This window comes from Oncorhynchus mykiss, chromosome 21 (assembly GCF_013265735.2).
Source record: "Oncorhynchus mykiss isolate Arlee chromosome 21, USDA_OmykA_1.1, whole genome shotgun sequence".
Classification (NCBI taxonomy): Eukaryota; Metazoa; Chordata; class Actinopteri; order Salmoniformes; family Salmonidae; genus Oncorhynchus; species Oncorhynchus mykiss.
In genome coordinates, this window is record NC_048585.1 from 40995485 (window position 1) to 41012860 (window position 17376).

At 45.6% G+C, this 17376-nt stretch overlaps 1 protein-coding gene across 1 annotated transcript; it reads right to left on the minus strand.

Moving 5' to 3' along the window:
* Positions 1-1050: 1050 nt before the first annotated feature.
* Positions 1051-17097, minus strand: LOC110500423 (ATP-sensitive inward rectifier potassium channel 10-like). The gene is made up of 6 exons (XM_021577797.2): positions 16542-17097; positions 12342-12701; positions 11884-12095; positions 10940-11071; positions 10575-10752; positions 1051-2200 (listed from the first exon to the last, which is right to left on the minus strand). Exons 2-6 carry the CDS (start codon positions 12691-12693, stop codon positions 1785-1787), a joined length of 1290 nt encoding a protein of 429 aa, XP_021433472.2. The 5' UTR covers positions 12694-12701; positions 16542-17097; the 3' UTR covers positions 1051-1784.
* Positions 17098-17376: the final 279 nt, after the last annotated feature.

The following is a 17376-nucleotide window of genomic DNA, read 5'->3' on the forward strand; positions in this document are numbered from 1 at the left end:
CTGATGTTTTTCCTGGAGAGAAGTGGCTTCTTTGCTGCCCTTCTTGACACCAGGTCATCCTCCAAAATTCTCAGACTCACTGTGCGTGCAGATGCACTCACACCTGCCTGCTGCCATTCCTGAGCAAGCTCTGTACTGGTGGTGCCCCGATTCCGCAGCTGAATCAACTGTATGAGACATTTCTGGCGCTTGCTGGACTTTCTTGGGTGCCCTGAAGCGTTCTTCACAACCATTGATCTGCTCTCCTTGAAGTTCTTGATGATCCGATAAATGGTTGATTTAGGTGCAATCTTACTGGCAGCAATATCCTTGCCTGTGAAGCCCTTTTTGTGCAAAGCAATGATGACGGCATGTGTTTCCTTGCAACCAACCATGGTTGACGGAGGAAGAACAATGATTCCAAGCAACACCCTCCTTTGAAGCTTTCCAGTGTTATTCGAACTCAATCAGCATGACAGAGTGATCTCCAGCCTTGTCCTCGTCAACACTCACACCTGTGTTAATGAGGGAATCACTGACATGTCAGCTGGTCCTTTTGTGGCAGGGCTGAAATGCAGTGGAAATGTTTTTTTCTTTGGTGTTCAGTTCATTTGCATGGCAAAGAGGGACTTTGCAATTAATTGCAATTCATCTGATCACCCTTCATAACGTTCTGGAGTATATGCAAATTGCCATCATACAAACTGAGGCAGCAGACTTTGAAAATGCATATTTGTGTAATTCTCAAAACGTTTGGCCACGACTGTACTGTAAAAATGACATTGACATATCAAAAGGCATAAGTGTTCAGGTTTTGAAGTGCATTATGAATACGAAGTACATACACATTCAGAATTGCACTCACATTGACTCATGTAAACATGCTTGCACACCCACGCACACGGACACACACACAGCGCATGAAATTAGGAAGTTAGTCCCATTGCTCTCCATTGTGTAAAGTACAATTTTCCACCAAGTTAAAGTGCTTTTAGTATTGTTAACATACATCTTCAATGCTTATATTCCAGTGAAAAGAAAACATAAAAGAACAAACTCTGAACATCAGGGTTGGTGTCAATTCCATTTCAATGCCAGACAATTGAGGATGTACACTGAAATGACAATTATTTTCAATGCTTTTCAAGAAGGACCATTTGGATTTGGAATTTGGTTTACTTTACTTTTTTGACTGGAATTAAAACGTAATTTACCCCAGCCCTGCTAAACATATATTCAGAAGAATGAGTACTGCCGTTGTTCGCATCGATAGGGACAAATACACATACATACAATATGATATATTCAGTCAAAATCCTTCATGAAAAATAGTGTGTTTTCCAGTGCTTCCACTCCCAGTACCTTTTTGTGTAAAAAACAGACAGTACCATGATTCTGTGATTATGTCCAAGTAAACCATGTTATGTTCACATAAACCAGTCAACCTTTATAGTTACACAAGTACTTTCATTAAAAAAAATACAGACATATGAAGTTTAAAAAGCCCCTTTAGTCCATCTTTGAGTACAGTACAGTAAACCCAGATCGGATGTACAGTATGTTGTCCCTTTCCAGGTTATTGCTTGTGGAATCCTCATCAACCACAAGGGGTGATACATTCCCATCAAATCCAAAACACAAGCGCATGTGTGTGTAAGTGTGTGTGTTTTGTGTTCACGTTTCCCAACAGGGGAGCAGCTCTTCTCTATTGCATTCAATAATGTTTTCTCACTTGATAATTGTGCAATGTCCATGTCTCCTTGCTCTCTCATTGCATCCTACTAGTGCTCTCTCTCTCTCTCTCTCTAGACATTGCTGATACGGACACTGAGAAGACTACTATCTCGCCCCCTGTCCCTCCCCCTCTCATCCCCTCTATAGCCCTCCTCCAGTTTGATCTTCTCCGGGTCTGCCCCTTCCTCCGCGCCCCCTCTGTTGCTGCCATGGTAAAGGGAGGAGCGCATGGCTGGGCTTGGGGGCGAGGCCTGTTTGACGAGGGGGGTGGTCTTTGTTTTGGCCACCTTGTCAAAGAAGGCGAAGTCGGCCACATACTTCCCCGAGGGGGACAGGGAGACCACGGGGGGGAACTCGTACCCCCACAGGATCTCGTCAGGCAGGTAGGAGGTGCGCACCTGGCAGGTGGCGGAGGTGGGCTCCACCGTGGCACTCATGATCACCAGCAGCTCAAAGTCTGCCAGATCCGGATCCGTCCATCCCCCTCCTACGACAGAGAGAATGAAAGAAAGATACAAACTCTTTAGCACTAAATATGCATGAGCCAGAATGGGCTGTAACAATAAAAGGCTAAATGTTATATCTTGACTTACCATCTGATTTGAATCCAGATCACAAAATGTATGGACTAAATGGCGTGGAACTTCCTTGCGTAAAACCAAAGCTAAAGTGTACCATGGCTACTGAGCTATAAACACAGTCCATTGAGAGAAGTTAGTGTGTGGCCTCTTACCATACACACACTCTCTTTCCACAAGCCTGCTCCAAAACATAAAACCCACACAGCTACTCACAAAAACACACACTTACTGTAAACACAAATTACTATACTCATAAAGGACATCAAGCACACTGTTCAAGCGGTTGTTCCTGAAATCCGATCACCCATTCATACAAAGACCCATTAAAGAAAACAGATACATAATGATACCATTAACATGCGCATCACCTTTCACTAACACACGGCCACCATTACACAAATAATACGCTACAAGGCATATACACTCCAACAAGCACACACCTGCGTCAACAGCCCACACTCAGAGATGTTCCGTCATCTGTGAAAACAGCCCTCATCCTAACCTGAACCCAGTACTGCTCTCACTGAGGCAAAAACAGTGTTTCGTAACACACACACATGCCCATGCACGAACGCACAAGCACACACACACGTATGCATGCGCCAGTGGAGGCTGCTGAGGGGAGGATGGCTCATTATAATGGCTGGAATGGCGTGAATGGCATCAAATACATGGAAACCATGTATTTGATACCGTTCCACTCCAGCCATTACCACAAGCCCATCCTCCCCAATTAAGGTGCCAGCAAGCACACACACACACACACACACATACACACATACATACATACATACATACATACATACATACATACATACATACATACATATAGTACAAAATGCATGGTATGTGGTAGACAGTCTAGTTAGTCAGAGGAGCTTTTTCTTCAGAACCTGCCCCAGTTCCTACGCCGGTTCCTACGCCAACACCATAACACCACTCTCTCAAACGGCTAAGTCGTGAGTAGGGATAATTATGTGGATATATTGAAGCAACATCTCAAGACATCAGTCAGGAAACAAATTACCCCAGCTCGAAGCCGTTTCATTAGAGAAGTAGGCAAAACTTGAGACGCTGCTGAAAGTGTTTGCAATTCCCCCAAACAAACAAAAAAACAACTCTCAGAGAATGAGTGCACAACTGGTAGTCGCTTATACAGTTGAAGTTGGAAGTTTACATACACTTAGGTTGGAGTCATTAAAACTAGTTTTTTAACCAATCCACACATTTCTTGTTAACAAACTATAGTTTTGGCAAGTTGGTTAGGACATCTACTTTGTACATGACACAAGTCATTTTTCCAACAACTGTTTACAGACTGATTATTTCACTTATAATTCACTGTATCACAATTCCAGTGGTCAGAAGTGTACATACACTAAGTTGATTGTGCCTTTACACAGCTTGGAAAATTCTAGAAAATTGTCATGGCTTTAGAAGCTTCTGATAAATTATGTCAATTAGCCTGAGTCAATTGGAGGTGTACCTGTGGATGTATTTCAAGGCCTACCTTCAAACTCAGTGCCTCTTTGCTTGACATCATGGGAAAATCTAAAGAAATCACCCAAGACCTCAGAAAAAAAATTGTAGACCTCCACAAGTCTGGTTCGTCCTTGGTAGCAATTCCCAAATGCCTGACGGTACCACCATACAAACAGTACGCAAATATAAACACCATGTGACCATGCTGCCGTCATACCGCTCAGGAAGGAGACATGTTCTGAACATACTTCGGTACGAAAAGTGCAAATCAATCCCAGAACAACAGCAAACGACCTTGTGAAGATGCTGGAGGAAACAGGTACAAAAGTATCGATATTCACAGTAAAATGAGTCCTATATCGACATAACCTGAAAGGCCGCTCAGCAAGGAAGAACCCACTGCTCCAAAACCGCCATAAAAAAGCCAGACTATGGTTTGCAACTGCACATGGGGACAAAGATCATACTTTTTGGATAAATGTCCTCTGGTCTGATGAAACAAAAATAGAACTGTTTGGTCATAATGACCATTGTTTTGTTTGGAGGAAAAAGGGGGAGGCTTGCAATCTGAAGAACATCATCCCAACCGTGAAGCACGGGGGTGGCAGCATCATGTTGTGGGGGTGCTTTGCTGCAGGAGGGACTGGTGCACTTCACAAAATAGATGGCATCGTGAGGAGGGATAATTATGTGGATATATTGAAGCAAAATCTCAAGACATCAGTCAGGAAGTTAAAGCTTGGTTGCAAGTGGATCTTTCAAATAGATAATGACCCCAAGCAAACTTCCAAAGTTGTGGCAAAATGGCTTAAGGACAACAAATCAAGGTATTGGAGTGGCCATCACAAAGCCCTGACCTCAATATAGAAAATGTGTGGGCAGAACTGAAAAAGTGTGTGCTAGCAAGAAGGCCTACAAACCTGACTCAGTTACACCAGCTCTGTCAGGAGGAATGGGCCAAAAGTCACCCAACTTATTGTGGGAAGCTTGTGGAAGGCTACCTGAAACGTTTGACCGAAGTTAAACAATTTAAAGGCAATGCTACCAAATACTAATTGAGTGTATGTAAACATCTGACACACTGGGAATGTGATGATAGAAATAAACGCTGAGAAATCATTCTCTCTACTATTATTCTGACATTTCACATTCTTAAAATAAAGTGGTGAGCCTAACTGACCTAAGACAGGGAATTGTTGCTAGGGTTCAATGTCAGGAATTGTGAAACTGAGTTGAAATGTATTTGGCTAAGGTGTATGTAAACCTCCGACTTCAACTGTATGTCATTCAGATGGCTAGCTTCCCGGCAAAGGCTGGCTAGTATTACTTAGCTAGCTAGAAGGATGAAGTAAGAAACTAACTTGAAACAGAGCCTGCCTCAGCAGGATAAATAAATTGGTTACTAAGTTCTCATAATTACTTTGCATAACAAAGTAGGCTACTGAGACAGAGAGTGATGTGGTGCTCAGTGGTGAGGCTGGGGCAGGCTGCAATGCAAACTTGGTCGGTGCCCCATGTGGGGTCCCTGAGGAAAATCTGTACTAATCTTATCAAACAAGTTAGAAACAAAAAAAAAGGATGATGTGTTTCAATATGAACATCTCCACATGGCCACATCTTCAAATCAAAATCCAATCAAAGTTCATTTGTCACGTGCGCCAAATACTTACAGGCTCTAACCAATAGTGCGAAAAAGGTGTGTGTGTGTGTGTGTGTGTGTGTGTGTGTGTGTGTGTGTGTGTGTGTGTGTGTGTGTGTGTGTGTGTGTGTGTGTGTGTGTGTAGTTAAGTAAAGAAATAACACAACAGTAAAAAGACATTTGAAAGGTATGGTTAAAGTGACTATGCATATATGATGAACAGAGAGCAGCAGTCGCGTAAAAAGAGGGGTTGGCTCTCTACAGATCCCAACCCGTCACTTGCACTGGTTCCTGGATCCCAGTTCCTGTTTCACAGTCCCAGCACCAATTTGTGGTTTACAGTCCCAGCCCCCAGCATCTGCACGGTTCCCAGTTTTCCCAGCAACAACAACCTTCGCCAACCCTGGACACAGCAGTGGCTACCACAACTGCCACCTCCACCCAGCCTCTGCCAGCTGATTTTATTCAAACATAGACATGCTCTATCAGGTATGAAGGTAAGACCCAGATGCAGACCACATTGAGTAAACAGTAGTTTAACATTCCAGCACGGGCAGACAATAGACAGGTCAAGGCAGGCAGGGGTCAGTAAACCAAAGGTGGGGCAAAGGTACTGGACGGCAGGCTGGGTCAGGGTAAGGCAGAGTGGTCAGGCAGGCGGGCTCGGAGTCAGGACAGGCAAGGGTCAAAAAGAGAATTTTACTTGCCACCGAGCTGCCTGAAAATTACTGTCAAATTCATGGTAACCCCTTTCCATTGCAAAGAGGTCCAGATATATCTACAGAAATCCATCATGAGGAGTTGCGAGCAGAGCTACTGTGAGAGGAGGCCGTATTAGAAGCTAGATCCATAGATACTGCAGGGGAAATGACTGTAGTATTATGTACTATTAGTATTATGATACTTCTAATAGTAGTATTAGGCATGCTACTTTTATACAGTATTAAGATTTGATCAGACATTACTTACATTTTCAAGGTACACCGCATGAAGCCAAAGCAAAATAGAGTGTTATCTGGGATCAGGCATCATTAAAAAGCCTTATTATGTGTACAGTAATACAATACCATATAATCTGAGCACAGTCAATTTAACAGGAGGAGTCTGGCGGCTCAACTAGACAGAAATTCATGATAGACAGGAAATAGAGAGAGATAGAGAACTGCTTCGGTGAGTAGAGAACAATGGGGTGCACAGGAAGAGAGATGTAGAGAGATAAGCATACATACATACCACACAGTGCTGCAGATAAAACAGAGAGGAGTGAGCGTCAGTATCAGAGAGGAGTGGAGAGGTAGAGCAGTGAAGGAGTGGAGAGATAGGAAGGAGATTCAGCATCAGAGAGGAGTGGAGAGGTAGAGCAGTGAAGGAGTGGAGAGATAGGAAGGAGTCAGTATCAGAGAGGAGTGGAGAGAGGAGTGAGAGTCAGTATCAGAGAGGAGCGGAGAGGTAGAGCAGTGAAGGAGTTGAGAGGAGTGAGAGTCAGTATCAGAGAGGTAGGAGTGAGAGTCAGTATCAGAGAGGAGTGGAGTGGAGAGGTAGAGCAGTGGCGGAGTGGAGAGGAGTGAGAGTCAGTATCAGAGAGGAGTGGAGAGGTAGAGCAGTGAAGGAGTGGAGAGATAGGAAGGAGAGTCAGTATCAGAAAGGAGTAGAGAGTTAGAAGCAAAGGAGCGAAGCAATAGAGCAGCAAAGGAATTGAGAGATACACTCTTAGAAAAAGGGTTTCTAAAGGGTTCTTCAGGTGTCCCCATAGAATAACACATTTTGGTTCCAGGTAGAACCAAAACTCCTCTGTGGAAAGGGTTCTCCCTGGAACCAAAACTAGTTCTTCAAAGGGTGGGGGACAGCCAAAGAACCCTTTTAGGTTCTAGATAGCACCTTTTTTCTAAGGGTGTAGAGCAGTGAAGGAGTGGAGAGGGAGTGAGAGTCAGTTTCAGAGGGGATAGGTAGAGGAGCGCAGGAGTGGAGAGGTAGATCACTGGTCAGTGTGGGTCAGTAATAGCCCTGTGGTTAGTGGTGATGAGAGGTGTGGTGGAGCGGTAGAGCAGCGTAGTAGTGGAGCGGTAGAGCAGCGTAGTAGTGGAGAGGTAGAGCAGCGTAGTAGTGGAGTGGTAGAGCAGCGTAGTAGTGGAGAGAGAGCCGCGTAGTAGTGGAGAGGTAGAGCAGCGTAGTAGTGGAGAGGTAGAGCAGCGTAGTAGTGGAGCAGTAGAGCAGCGTAGTAGTGGAGAGGTAGAGCAGCGTAGTAGTGGAGAGGTAGAGCAGAGTAGTAGTGGAGTGGTAGAGCAGCGTAGTAGTGGAGAGATAGAGCCGCGTAGTAATGGAGAGGTAGAGCAGGGTAGTAGTGGAGAGGTAGAGCAGCGTAGTAGTGGAGCAGTAGAGCAGCGTAGTAGTGGAGAGGTAGAGCAGCGTAGTAGTGGAGAGGTAGAGCAGCGTAGTAGTGGAGTGGTAGAGCAGCGTAGTAGTGGAGAGAGAGCCGCGTAGTAGTGGAGAGGTAGAGCAGCGTAGTAGTGGAGTGGTAGAGCAGCGTAGTAGTGGAGAGAGAGCCACGTAGTAGTGGAGAGGTAGAGCAGCGTAGTAGTGGAGAGGTAGAGCAGCGTAGTAGTGGAGCAGTAGAGCAGCGTAGTAGTGGAGAGGTAGAGCAGCGTAGTAGTGGAGAGGTAGAGCAGAGTAGTAGTGGAGTGGTAGAGCAGCGTAGTAGTGGAGAGATAGAGCCGCGTAGTAATGGAGAGGTAGAGCAGGGTAGTAGTGGAGAGGTAGAGCAGCGTAGTAGTGGAGCAGTAGAGCAGAGTAGTAGTGGAGAGGTAGAGCAGCGTAGTAGTCGAGAGGTAGAGCAGCGTAGTAGTGGAGCGGTAGAGCAGCGTAGTAGCGGAGAGGTAGAGCAGCGTAGTAGTGGAGCGGTAGAGCAGCGTAGTAGTCGAGAGGTAGAGCAGCGTAGTAGTGGAGAGGTAGAGCAGCGTAGTAGCGGAGAGGTAGAGCAGCGTAGTAGTGGAGCGGTAGAGCAGCGTAGTAGTCGAGAGGTAGAGCAGCGTAGTAGTGGAGAGGTAGAGCAGCGTAGTAGTGGAGAGGTAGAGCAGCGTAGTAGTGGAGAGGTAGAGCAGCGTAGTAGTGGAGAGGTAGAGCAGCGTAGTAGCGGAGAGGTAGAGCAGCGTAGTAGCGGAGAGGTAGAGCAGCGTAGTAGCGGAGAGGTAGAGCAGCGTAGTAGCGGAGAGGTAGAGCAGCGTAGTAGCGGAGAGGTAGAGCAGCGTAGTAGCGGAGCGGTAGAGCAGCGTAGTAGCGGAGAGGTAGAGCAGCGTAGTAGCAGAGAGGTAGAGCAGCGTAGTAGCGGAGAGGTAGAGCAGCGTAGTAGCGGAGAGGTAGAGCAGCGTAGTAGTGGAGAGGTAGAGCAGCGTAGTAGTGGAGAGGTAGAGCAGCGTAGTAGTGGAGAGGTAGAGCAGCGTAGTAATGGAGAGGTAGAGCAGCGTAGTAATGGAGAGGTAGAGCAGCGTAGTAGTGGAGAGGTAGAGCAGCGTAGTAGTGGAGAGGTAGAGCAGCGTAGTAGTGGAGCGGTAGAGCAGCGTAGTAGTGGAGCGGTAGAGCAGAGTAGTAGCGGAGAGGTAGAGCAGCGTAGTAGCGGAGTGGTAGAGCCGCGTAGTAGCGGAGAGGTAGAGCCGCGTAGTAGCGGAGAGGTAGAGCCGCTAGTAGCGGAGAGGTAGAGCAGCGTAGTAGCGGAGAGGTAGAGCAGCGTAGTAGCGGTGAGGTAGAGCAGCGTAGTAGCGGAGAGGTAGAGCAGCGTAGTAGCGGAGAGGTAGAGCAGCGTAGTAGTGGAGAGGTAGAGCAGCGTAGTAGCGGAGAGGTAGAGCAGCGTAGTAGCGGAGAGGTAGAGCAGCGTAGTAGCGGAGCGGTAGAGCAGCGTAGTAGCGGAGAGGTAGAGCAGCGTAGTAGTGGAGAGGTAGAGCAGCGTAGTAATGAAGAGGTAGAGCAGCGTAGTAGTGGAGAGGTAGAGCAGCGTAGTAGTGGAGAGGTAGAGCAGTGTAGAGGTAGATCAGCATTCAGAGTGGGTCGGTAATAACCCTGTGGTTAGTTGTGATGAGAGGCCTGTCCTCCTGTAACAGGATCCCCCACCCCTCACTGCATCGGACTGTACCCCATTGTCTTCTAAGGAGACACCCTGGCACCCACTTACACACACATTCCACAAACACACACACACACACAGAGTGAGAGAAAGAGCCCTCTCCCGGTGCGGTCCCTCAAAACACACACATAGTATGTAAGAATACACACATAAACATTCAGTACGCATATATACACATACAGAATGCATGCGCACACACAGACACACATACAAACATGCTCCCCCATCCCTCTACTGCCAATGTCCCCTCTCTCCATCACAACACTCCCTAAATTCACCCTTCTCTTTCTTTCCACACAGATTGGTTTCAGTCCCCACACCCCAACGGACCCTCTCCTCCCATTGAGGATCAAGATATGTGAGATGTAAACGATAGCAACAACTTCACCTACTTTACACGGACTGTACAGTTCACTAAACTCCAAAAAAACACTGCTACAACAGCACCTTGGGAAGGAGAACACTACACTGCACCTGAACACTACACTGTACCTGTAACTACACTATGCCTGCCTACTTAATTACTCTCATGTAAAGACATGGCTTTCAGGACACTTGACAGAAAATGGGGCCTATAGAACAAGAATACACAACTCCAATGACTCTTCGGGTGTCAGGCAAGGTTACTCATCATACATGCGCAAAGAAAACATAATGGTAGCCTTTTCCTGCAGTCAATGACCAAAAGCGCACTCTTTGGCTTTGTGTGTGGAATGTTATTCATATTTTTCATACTTAATCCAGATTTGGTTAATTTTTTTGAAACGTCTAAAATCTTGTGTTTCTATGTCAAACTGTTTTGTTATATTTCAATCTTCTGCGATGTGTATAGAAAGTGTAATATTGGGATGCAAACTCAAAATTGAATACATTTTAACTCTTATCTATCTGACAGGTGTCTTCTTTTTTTTTAAGCCCGTAACCATGTGTGTGAGGCGTATACTTTTGTTTCCCAGTAGATTTGTTTAAGACTACCAAGAATCTCTCTGTGTGACCCTGATTTTGCCCACTGCAATAAAAGTGTCAACGTTATTGAGACTCGTACCCTTGATGGCCCAGGCTCTGAGTGGGCTGCTGTCATCAATGACGTGGTAGAAGGTGAGTGGGAGGATGAGGAAGGGGCTGTCGCTGGACATGTCCACCTGGAAGGGAACGTTCCTCTGGTCCAGTCGCACCGTCTCCCCCTCCTTGGTCTGGGATGTCTGGAGCAACTTCCCTGTTACCTGGTAGCCAAAATGGAGTCATATTAAATTGTAGGGCGGTACATGAGTGAGAATCCTGAATAAGCTTGACAACATGACGACAACCTATATCTACCATGGTGATCCATTTTTTCAGGAAATGTGGTTTTTATTTTTGTAATACTCAATCACTAACACACACAGAGACACACACACACACTATCTCTACCGAGCAGCCCAGTAACAGGCTCTTTCGCATGTTGGCCACTCGGATCATGAGGCAGGGTCGGCCCTCGTGATTGGACACCACGGCGTGCCGGCTGAACTTCACTGTCTCGCCTCTCTTCTTGGGCCGCGCCACCTGAAGAAGACGGGGGGGGGGGGGGGGGGGGGGGGGGGGGGGGGAGATTGTGTCAGAGCCACACAATGTAGCATGGTGAACTACACTACCCACAATGCTACCGGTAACATGTCCTGTTTATTTGTTAGGCTGTTAACAACCTGCCGTCCGTCTCCTTAGCAATACATACAGTACAGTACACGGCATGCACTTCCTATCATTTTAACCTCCAGCCCCAACACACACACACACACACATAGATAACCGAGTGAAAAATAAAGAAAGGGCTTGTAAGTCTTATTATTGAGGGGCCAGAATGATAACCCTGACCCTCAGAGATAAGAGGGGAAAGGGGAGGATAATTAACACTGTTGTTTACACAGGAGTCCAGTGCTGAGTAGGGCCAGTGCATATAGTTGTACTGTTGTGTGTTGGATGTCTGGATGCAGTGCATATGGTGGCCAGACTATATTACCGAACATTGGTCATGTGTGTCGATCCAAAGTTCAAATGTGTCATAGTATTGGGCACTGAGTGTACAAAATATTAGGAACCCCTAATATTGAGTTGCACCCCATTTTGCCCTCAGAACAGCCTCAATTCGTCTGGGGGCATGGACTACAAGGTGTCGAAAGCGTTCGACAGGGATGCCGGCCCATGTTGACTCCAATGCGTCCCACGGTTGTGTCAAGTTGGCTGGATGTCCTTTGGATGGTGGACCATTCTTGATGTACACAAGAATCTGTTGAGTGTAGTGTGGTGCTAGGCTTTATTAATGAATGGGATGGTAATAGTAACCTTGATATTGATATGCCCAGGACACGGTGAGGTACCTTGGCGAGGAAGGTTCCTGTGATGAAGATCTCCAGAACCATGGTAATGACAAGCTGGAGGATGAGGAGGATGATGGCGGCAGGACATTCCTCTGTGATGCAGCGAAAGCCGTAGCCAATGGTGGTCTGGGACTCCAGCGAGAAGAGGAACGCCCCCGTTAGGGTCTGCACCTGCATCACACACGGGGTGTGGTTGGACGGCGGGTCAAACTCTGGAAGGAGGGAGAGCAGAGATACAGGGAAAGAGGCAAGGTTCTGAGCAGATTGTTTGACATGCCAGGCGGTTGAAGAACAAATTGCGGATATGACCCGAGAAAGGGCTAAACTAAGGAAGGCACATTCTTACACCTCTCTCATTCTCCCTCTTCTTGACTTACGTTCTCTATCGCCTTCTCTCTCTTTCTCCGCCCCTGCCCTCTCCACCCTCTGCTCCCCCTTTCCCATCCCTCCATCCTCACCTAGCAGGTCTCCATGCACCAGCGCCACCAGGTACCACAGAACCCCAAACAGGAACCAGGTCCCGGCGAAGGTGGCCGAGAACAGGAAGAGCTTGTAACGCCACTGCATGTCCAGGAAGGTCGTCCAGATGTCACGCAGGTACAGCGCCCCGCGCCCGCTCACATGCTCGATGCGCACGTTGCTGTGCCCGTCCTTGGAGAGAACGCGTCGTCTCCGTCGGAGCGCACAGACCGTTGCCTCCGCCTCCCCCACCGCCCCCAGCAGCGGCTTCAGAACCTCCGTCTGCGTCATTGAGTGACACACCTTTTCGGGGGAGGAGCCACGTGAGGACGGGGGAGTGGCCGAGGTCATGGCTGCAGCTTTATGGGAGGAGAGGGATCGAAAACCAGGGTTGAGGGGGAGATTGAGTGGATAAGCGGGAGGAAAAGGAATGTGAGGGAGAGGGGTGAAGAGGGCGAGGGGGTCAGAAAGAGGAAGATATAAAGTTTATGAAAAACAAGTTGAAAAGATGGGGTTTGTGACAAAGGAGAGAATAGGAAAGGAATAGAGGAGAAAAGTTGATAAGGGGATGAATGAAAGATTTTTTTGAATGACATTTTTTTTTTGGGGGGGGGGGTTGGACATGGAGAGAGAAAGATAGGGAGATTATAAATGTGACACACAATAACATTTTCCAAGTGGACAGAGGCAGGCCTGTTGCTGTCCAAGGTGGTCCATTTAAAACTCTCTCTTACTCGTTCTCTTCATCCCTCTCTTTTCAGATGGAGCAGATGGAGCAGCAGCTCCCCTTTCAAAGTAAAAATCCCCCTTTCAGAGTGAAGTTGCAGCTGTCTTTTCACGTTAAAAAAACCCCATCTATAATGCTAAGGGACTCCTGTGTCTGCAGCACATCAGGCTGGCTCGATCGAGAGGGACAGAAACAAGGCTCACTTATTCCCCATTCAAACACTGGAATAGAAAAGCAGCATGGAGTATCAAATCAAATCAAATTGTATTTGTCACATGCGCCACATACTTACAAACCCTAACCCACAAAGCAGTTGGGAGAAAAAAAAATATAGACCTCAAAAAAAAATAAGAATAAGACAATAAAAGTAACAAATAAAGACAAAGAAATATCTGTGAATGTGAATATCTGTGAATGAGAGATGCTGGATCAACCGTTTACAAATGTGCTTTAATCCCTGACATGGTCTGACATCTCTTTCATTATCCCTTCATCCCTAACGATTAAAATAAAATAAAAGGTGGAATCGTCTTACTGCTTTACACTTTTAGTGGTTGTGGACTTTCATAAGACCTCAAACTATTACCCTATAATAGGGGGCCTATAATAGTTGATTACGTTGATGATTAGACCCACGCTACCCCAGTGGTCTACTACCACGTGCAGCTCAAATTGGACATTCATCGGGTCCTTATACAGCTGTCACTTCTTGAGCTTATTTTCACCTCCCAATAAATGTGTTTCTGTGTCCGAGAATGAATTACGTGGTGTGGTTTGTGGAGGCAGGATAGCCTGGAGAATATAGCTTGTGTGTTATCGGGGCTAGTAAGAGGCATGTTTCTCTCCTTTGTGGATATGGATACTTGTTGTTTGTGTGTGACTTTGGCCCGAGCATCCTTCTGGATGTCCTTCTGCATCCTCTCTCTCTCCCTCTCTCTCTCTCTCTCTCTCTCTAGCCTTCTTTCTTTCGCTCTCACACTCTCGCCCTCTTTCTTGGCTAAACGGTCCCATTTGTCTCTTCCTGCCTCTGCTTTCCGGACCCAGTAAAAAATAACCAAGCGTAGCAAAGCCAGAGAACTAAGGCACTCTGATACGCACTCTCCTTTCTGGCCTTTCTCTCTGTGTCGCCACTCGCTTGCTCTATTCCTTCCTCTCTCTCTCTAGTGCTGGGGCTCACTGTGAGTATGAATAGGGATCTGTTTAAATGTCTGTGCTCAGAATACTAAGATGGGGGGTGAGGCGGCACTTGTGACTTGTGATAGGCTAAGTGCATTCACAGCTGACCTCTGAACCTTACTGAGGCCCCTCCCACACATACAGTAAACACACACTCACATACAGGGGAACATGCACAACAATGTTATACCAATGTTAACTTTTCCTGAAACAATGTTTGTGACACTTTATCATTGTCATAGACCAAACTGTTACAATTATTTCCGCTCAATTCAGTATCCCTTTTAACACTTCTGTGTCTTCCTCTCGACTATAATCTCTCTTCATCCCTTTCTCCCTCTCTCTATCTCCCTCTGTCCTGTGTTCACAAGAATCCTTTGTTTAGAGAGTAGATGAAAGGGACAAAAGCCACCATTGAAAAATACGACTGAGTGAGAGAGAGGGAGAAAGTGTGTGTGTGACCGTATGTGTGTGATCATATGTGAGTATATGTTGGAGAGTGTGAGGGGGCGAAAGGGGAAGAGAAAGAGAAGGATATGTGGAGAGAGAGATAGAATCCACATGACAGAGAGAGATAGAAGGTGTATTAAAACAGATTGGTGACAAAAAAGATGCTCATTAGTATTCCTGAGCGTTGCACTTCACCACACTCCTTCCTTCCCCTGTGTGTTCACCCTACCAAAATCCCCAACCTCCATACAACACTCCAACGACCTCCGAGCATTTTTTTCCCCCACGCTGCTGACAACTATTTTTGTCTGCTCATACAGGAGTAATACAGGCCCAGTACACTAATATTGTGAAAAATAAAGCCGTTTTTATTCTGATTTATCAGCACCCCTACTTCCATGTACATGGACAGTATAAGGTGTAAAAATCCCCACACAGCCTCTCCAAACACTGCGACAAGTAATCCATACAAATTCTAAAACAACTTCTTAGCCAAACTATTTGTGTTTCAAGTACTCAAACTACCCACACACTGGCCCTTATCTAACATCTCCAAATAACCCTTTCAGTATGTCTTCCACACTGTACCCTTACCAGTTTACTGAGGGCAACAGTGTCAGTTTTACACATTTGTAGACTTGACTTGTCGACTGCAGCCTGGGAGTGAGTGGTCTGGAATGTCCAATTCAAATTTCATGGGGTCAGGTGGTCTTCCTACAGGTGTGATTTAGAACACTCGCCATGGCCAATACAGTATCTACAGTATAATATACAGTATAATATACAGTATAATATACACTAAACGCCAGTATCTAAACACTTTTCTCTTCCACTTTAGACATGAGGCTGTTACTGTTACTGTGTTTAAACAGAAACTCCAGAAACAGCCGTGCCTCCAGCAAAGTGAGGATTGATTCCTAAACAGACTCAACCAAGTTGCCAGAAATGTTTCATAAACACCTGTAGGATCCATTCAGATCAAATACCGTCACTAAATACATAGTTGTATTTATTGACTGTGTAGTCAATGCTGTAAATGTGACTATAAAAATGGACAGACTTATTATTAAGGGGTGATGGAGAGGAGGAAGAAAAATGATTCCAGCATCCAAATGGTCATTTTAGATACAGTACATGCAGGTGTTCACAAACTGCAGCCCCTCTTATAAATGCCACAGACACAGCGGGCTACTGTAAAAAAAACAAAAAAAAAAAAACACTCACCTGTAGCCTACATAGTACAGATGTAGAATCTTAATTTGATCACTCTTTTGATTGCTGAGAATGTTCCTGCATTGCCGGAAATGCAAACTTGTATTCAAGGTTTACAAAAAGCTTCTCAATATTTTGATTTGCCCTAACAAAAAAGTATCTACCTCTACAAAAAAATGCCCATTAATTATAATCCACATAATAATTCACATTTACTGTTCCTGCAGGATTTTTTTCCTTCTGTAACAAACTGGCTCAAATTAAGATTCTACATCTGTGGCACTCATCCTGTTCTCTCTGTGTGGATGCACCTGTGCTCTCTCTGCTTATGTTCTCTTTGCAATACCAAGCCAAAGTAGCATTCAAATGGTTTATTTCTTTATTCTATGGTTATTACTCATGAAGAGGGTGGAACATGCATAAATATTTTTTTTTCATCAAGTGAGTGCTGGCCTTTATATATAGGCCACATATCTAACTATCCCCGCTGACGCTCATGTGAGAAGTCACCACATCCTGTTGCTCTGTCGCTATCATAACAACGTGGAGATGCATTAAGTTATGGGAATGGTGATCTAGTAGTAAAAGCTAATTGAATTCAGGCCTATTGATTCATGTGCTGGTCGTCACTCACCTTTTGTTGCAATTGTTGAATGCAATTTTGAAACTTGGAAAAAGTCGTTTGTATCGCCCAAAAACCATGAAAAGAAATTGAGGTCGCGGAATGAGCAAGTTGACTATTTGCCTTTTTGGTTGATCAGTGCGACCTCGTGCATTTGAAGCAATGCGCACTTGTTGACAGTTCTCTCACGCGGATGTTCACAAGACCCAACTTTCATTGTCTACAGATTTCGATCCTGATTATGGTGCTACATATTTCCGTTGTAATTCTAATAGGCCTAACAACATGACAGTTAGTTCAAATCAACCAGGTTTCAGTAGCTAAGACCGAATTTCGGCTACCAAACACAAATCAGTGGTTGCTCTGAAGCTGAAGTGTCAGTCGGTACCGGTTCCGATTGACTGTTACAGAGTTATTATGTAATAAAATAGTTTCAATGTCCCCGTTGAATCTAAAGCTGTGATGGTTCTCGGGTTCATGTAGAAGTTGGAGTGTCTCTCTTCTCTGACATTTTCTCTTGTCTCTCTTTATAAGTGGAAAAAGTAGCCTATTCAGTCACTCAACTGGACTCAGGACATTTTAATTCATTAATTCAACTCTCCTCCCAGTTTCTCCTCCCACCCTCTCGCTCTATCGCTCTCTCTCTCTCTCTCTCTCTCTCCTTCCCTGACTGTACACTGTAAATGGGTCCCTTGTTGAGGGTTCCTCGACTGTTCAGCCTTTGTCAACTTTCTCATGTAAATTCCTGATGGTTAAGATACAAACCTGGAAGTTATTTCACTATTAGAAAGCATGTAGGTAAGTTACAAATCAGAAGTAACAAAATACACTTTATTGAGGCCTTGGC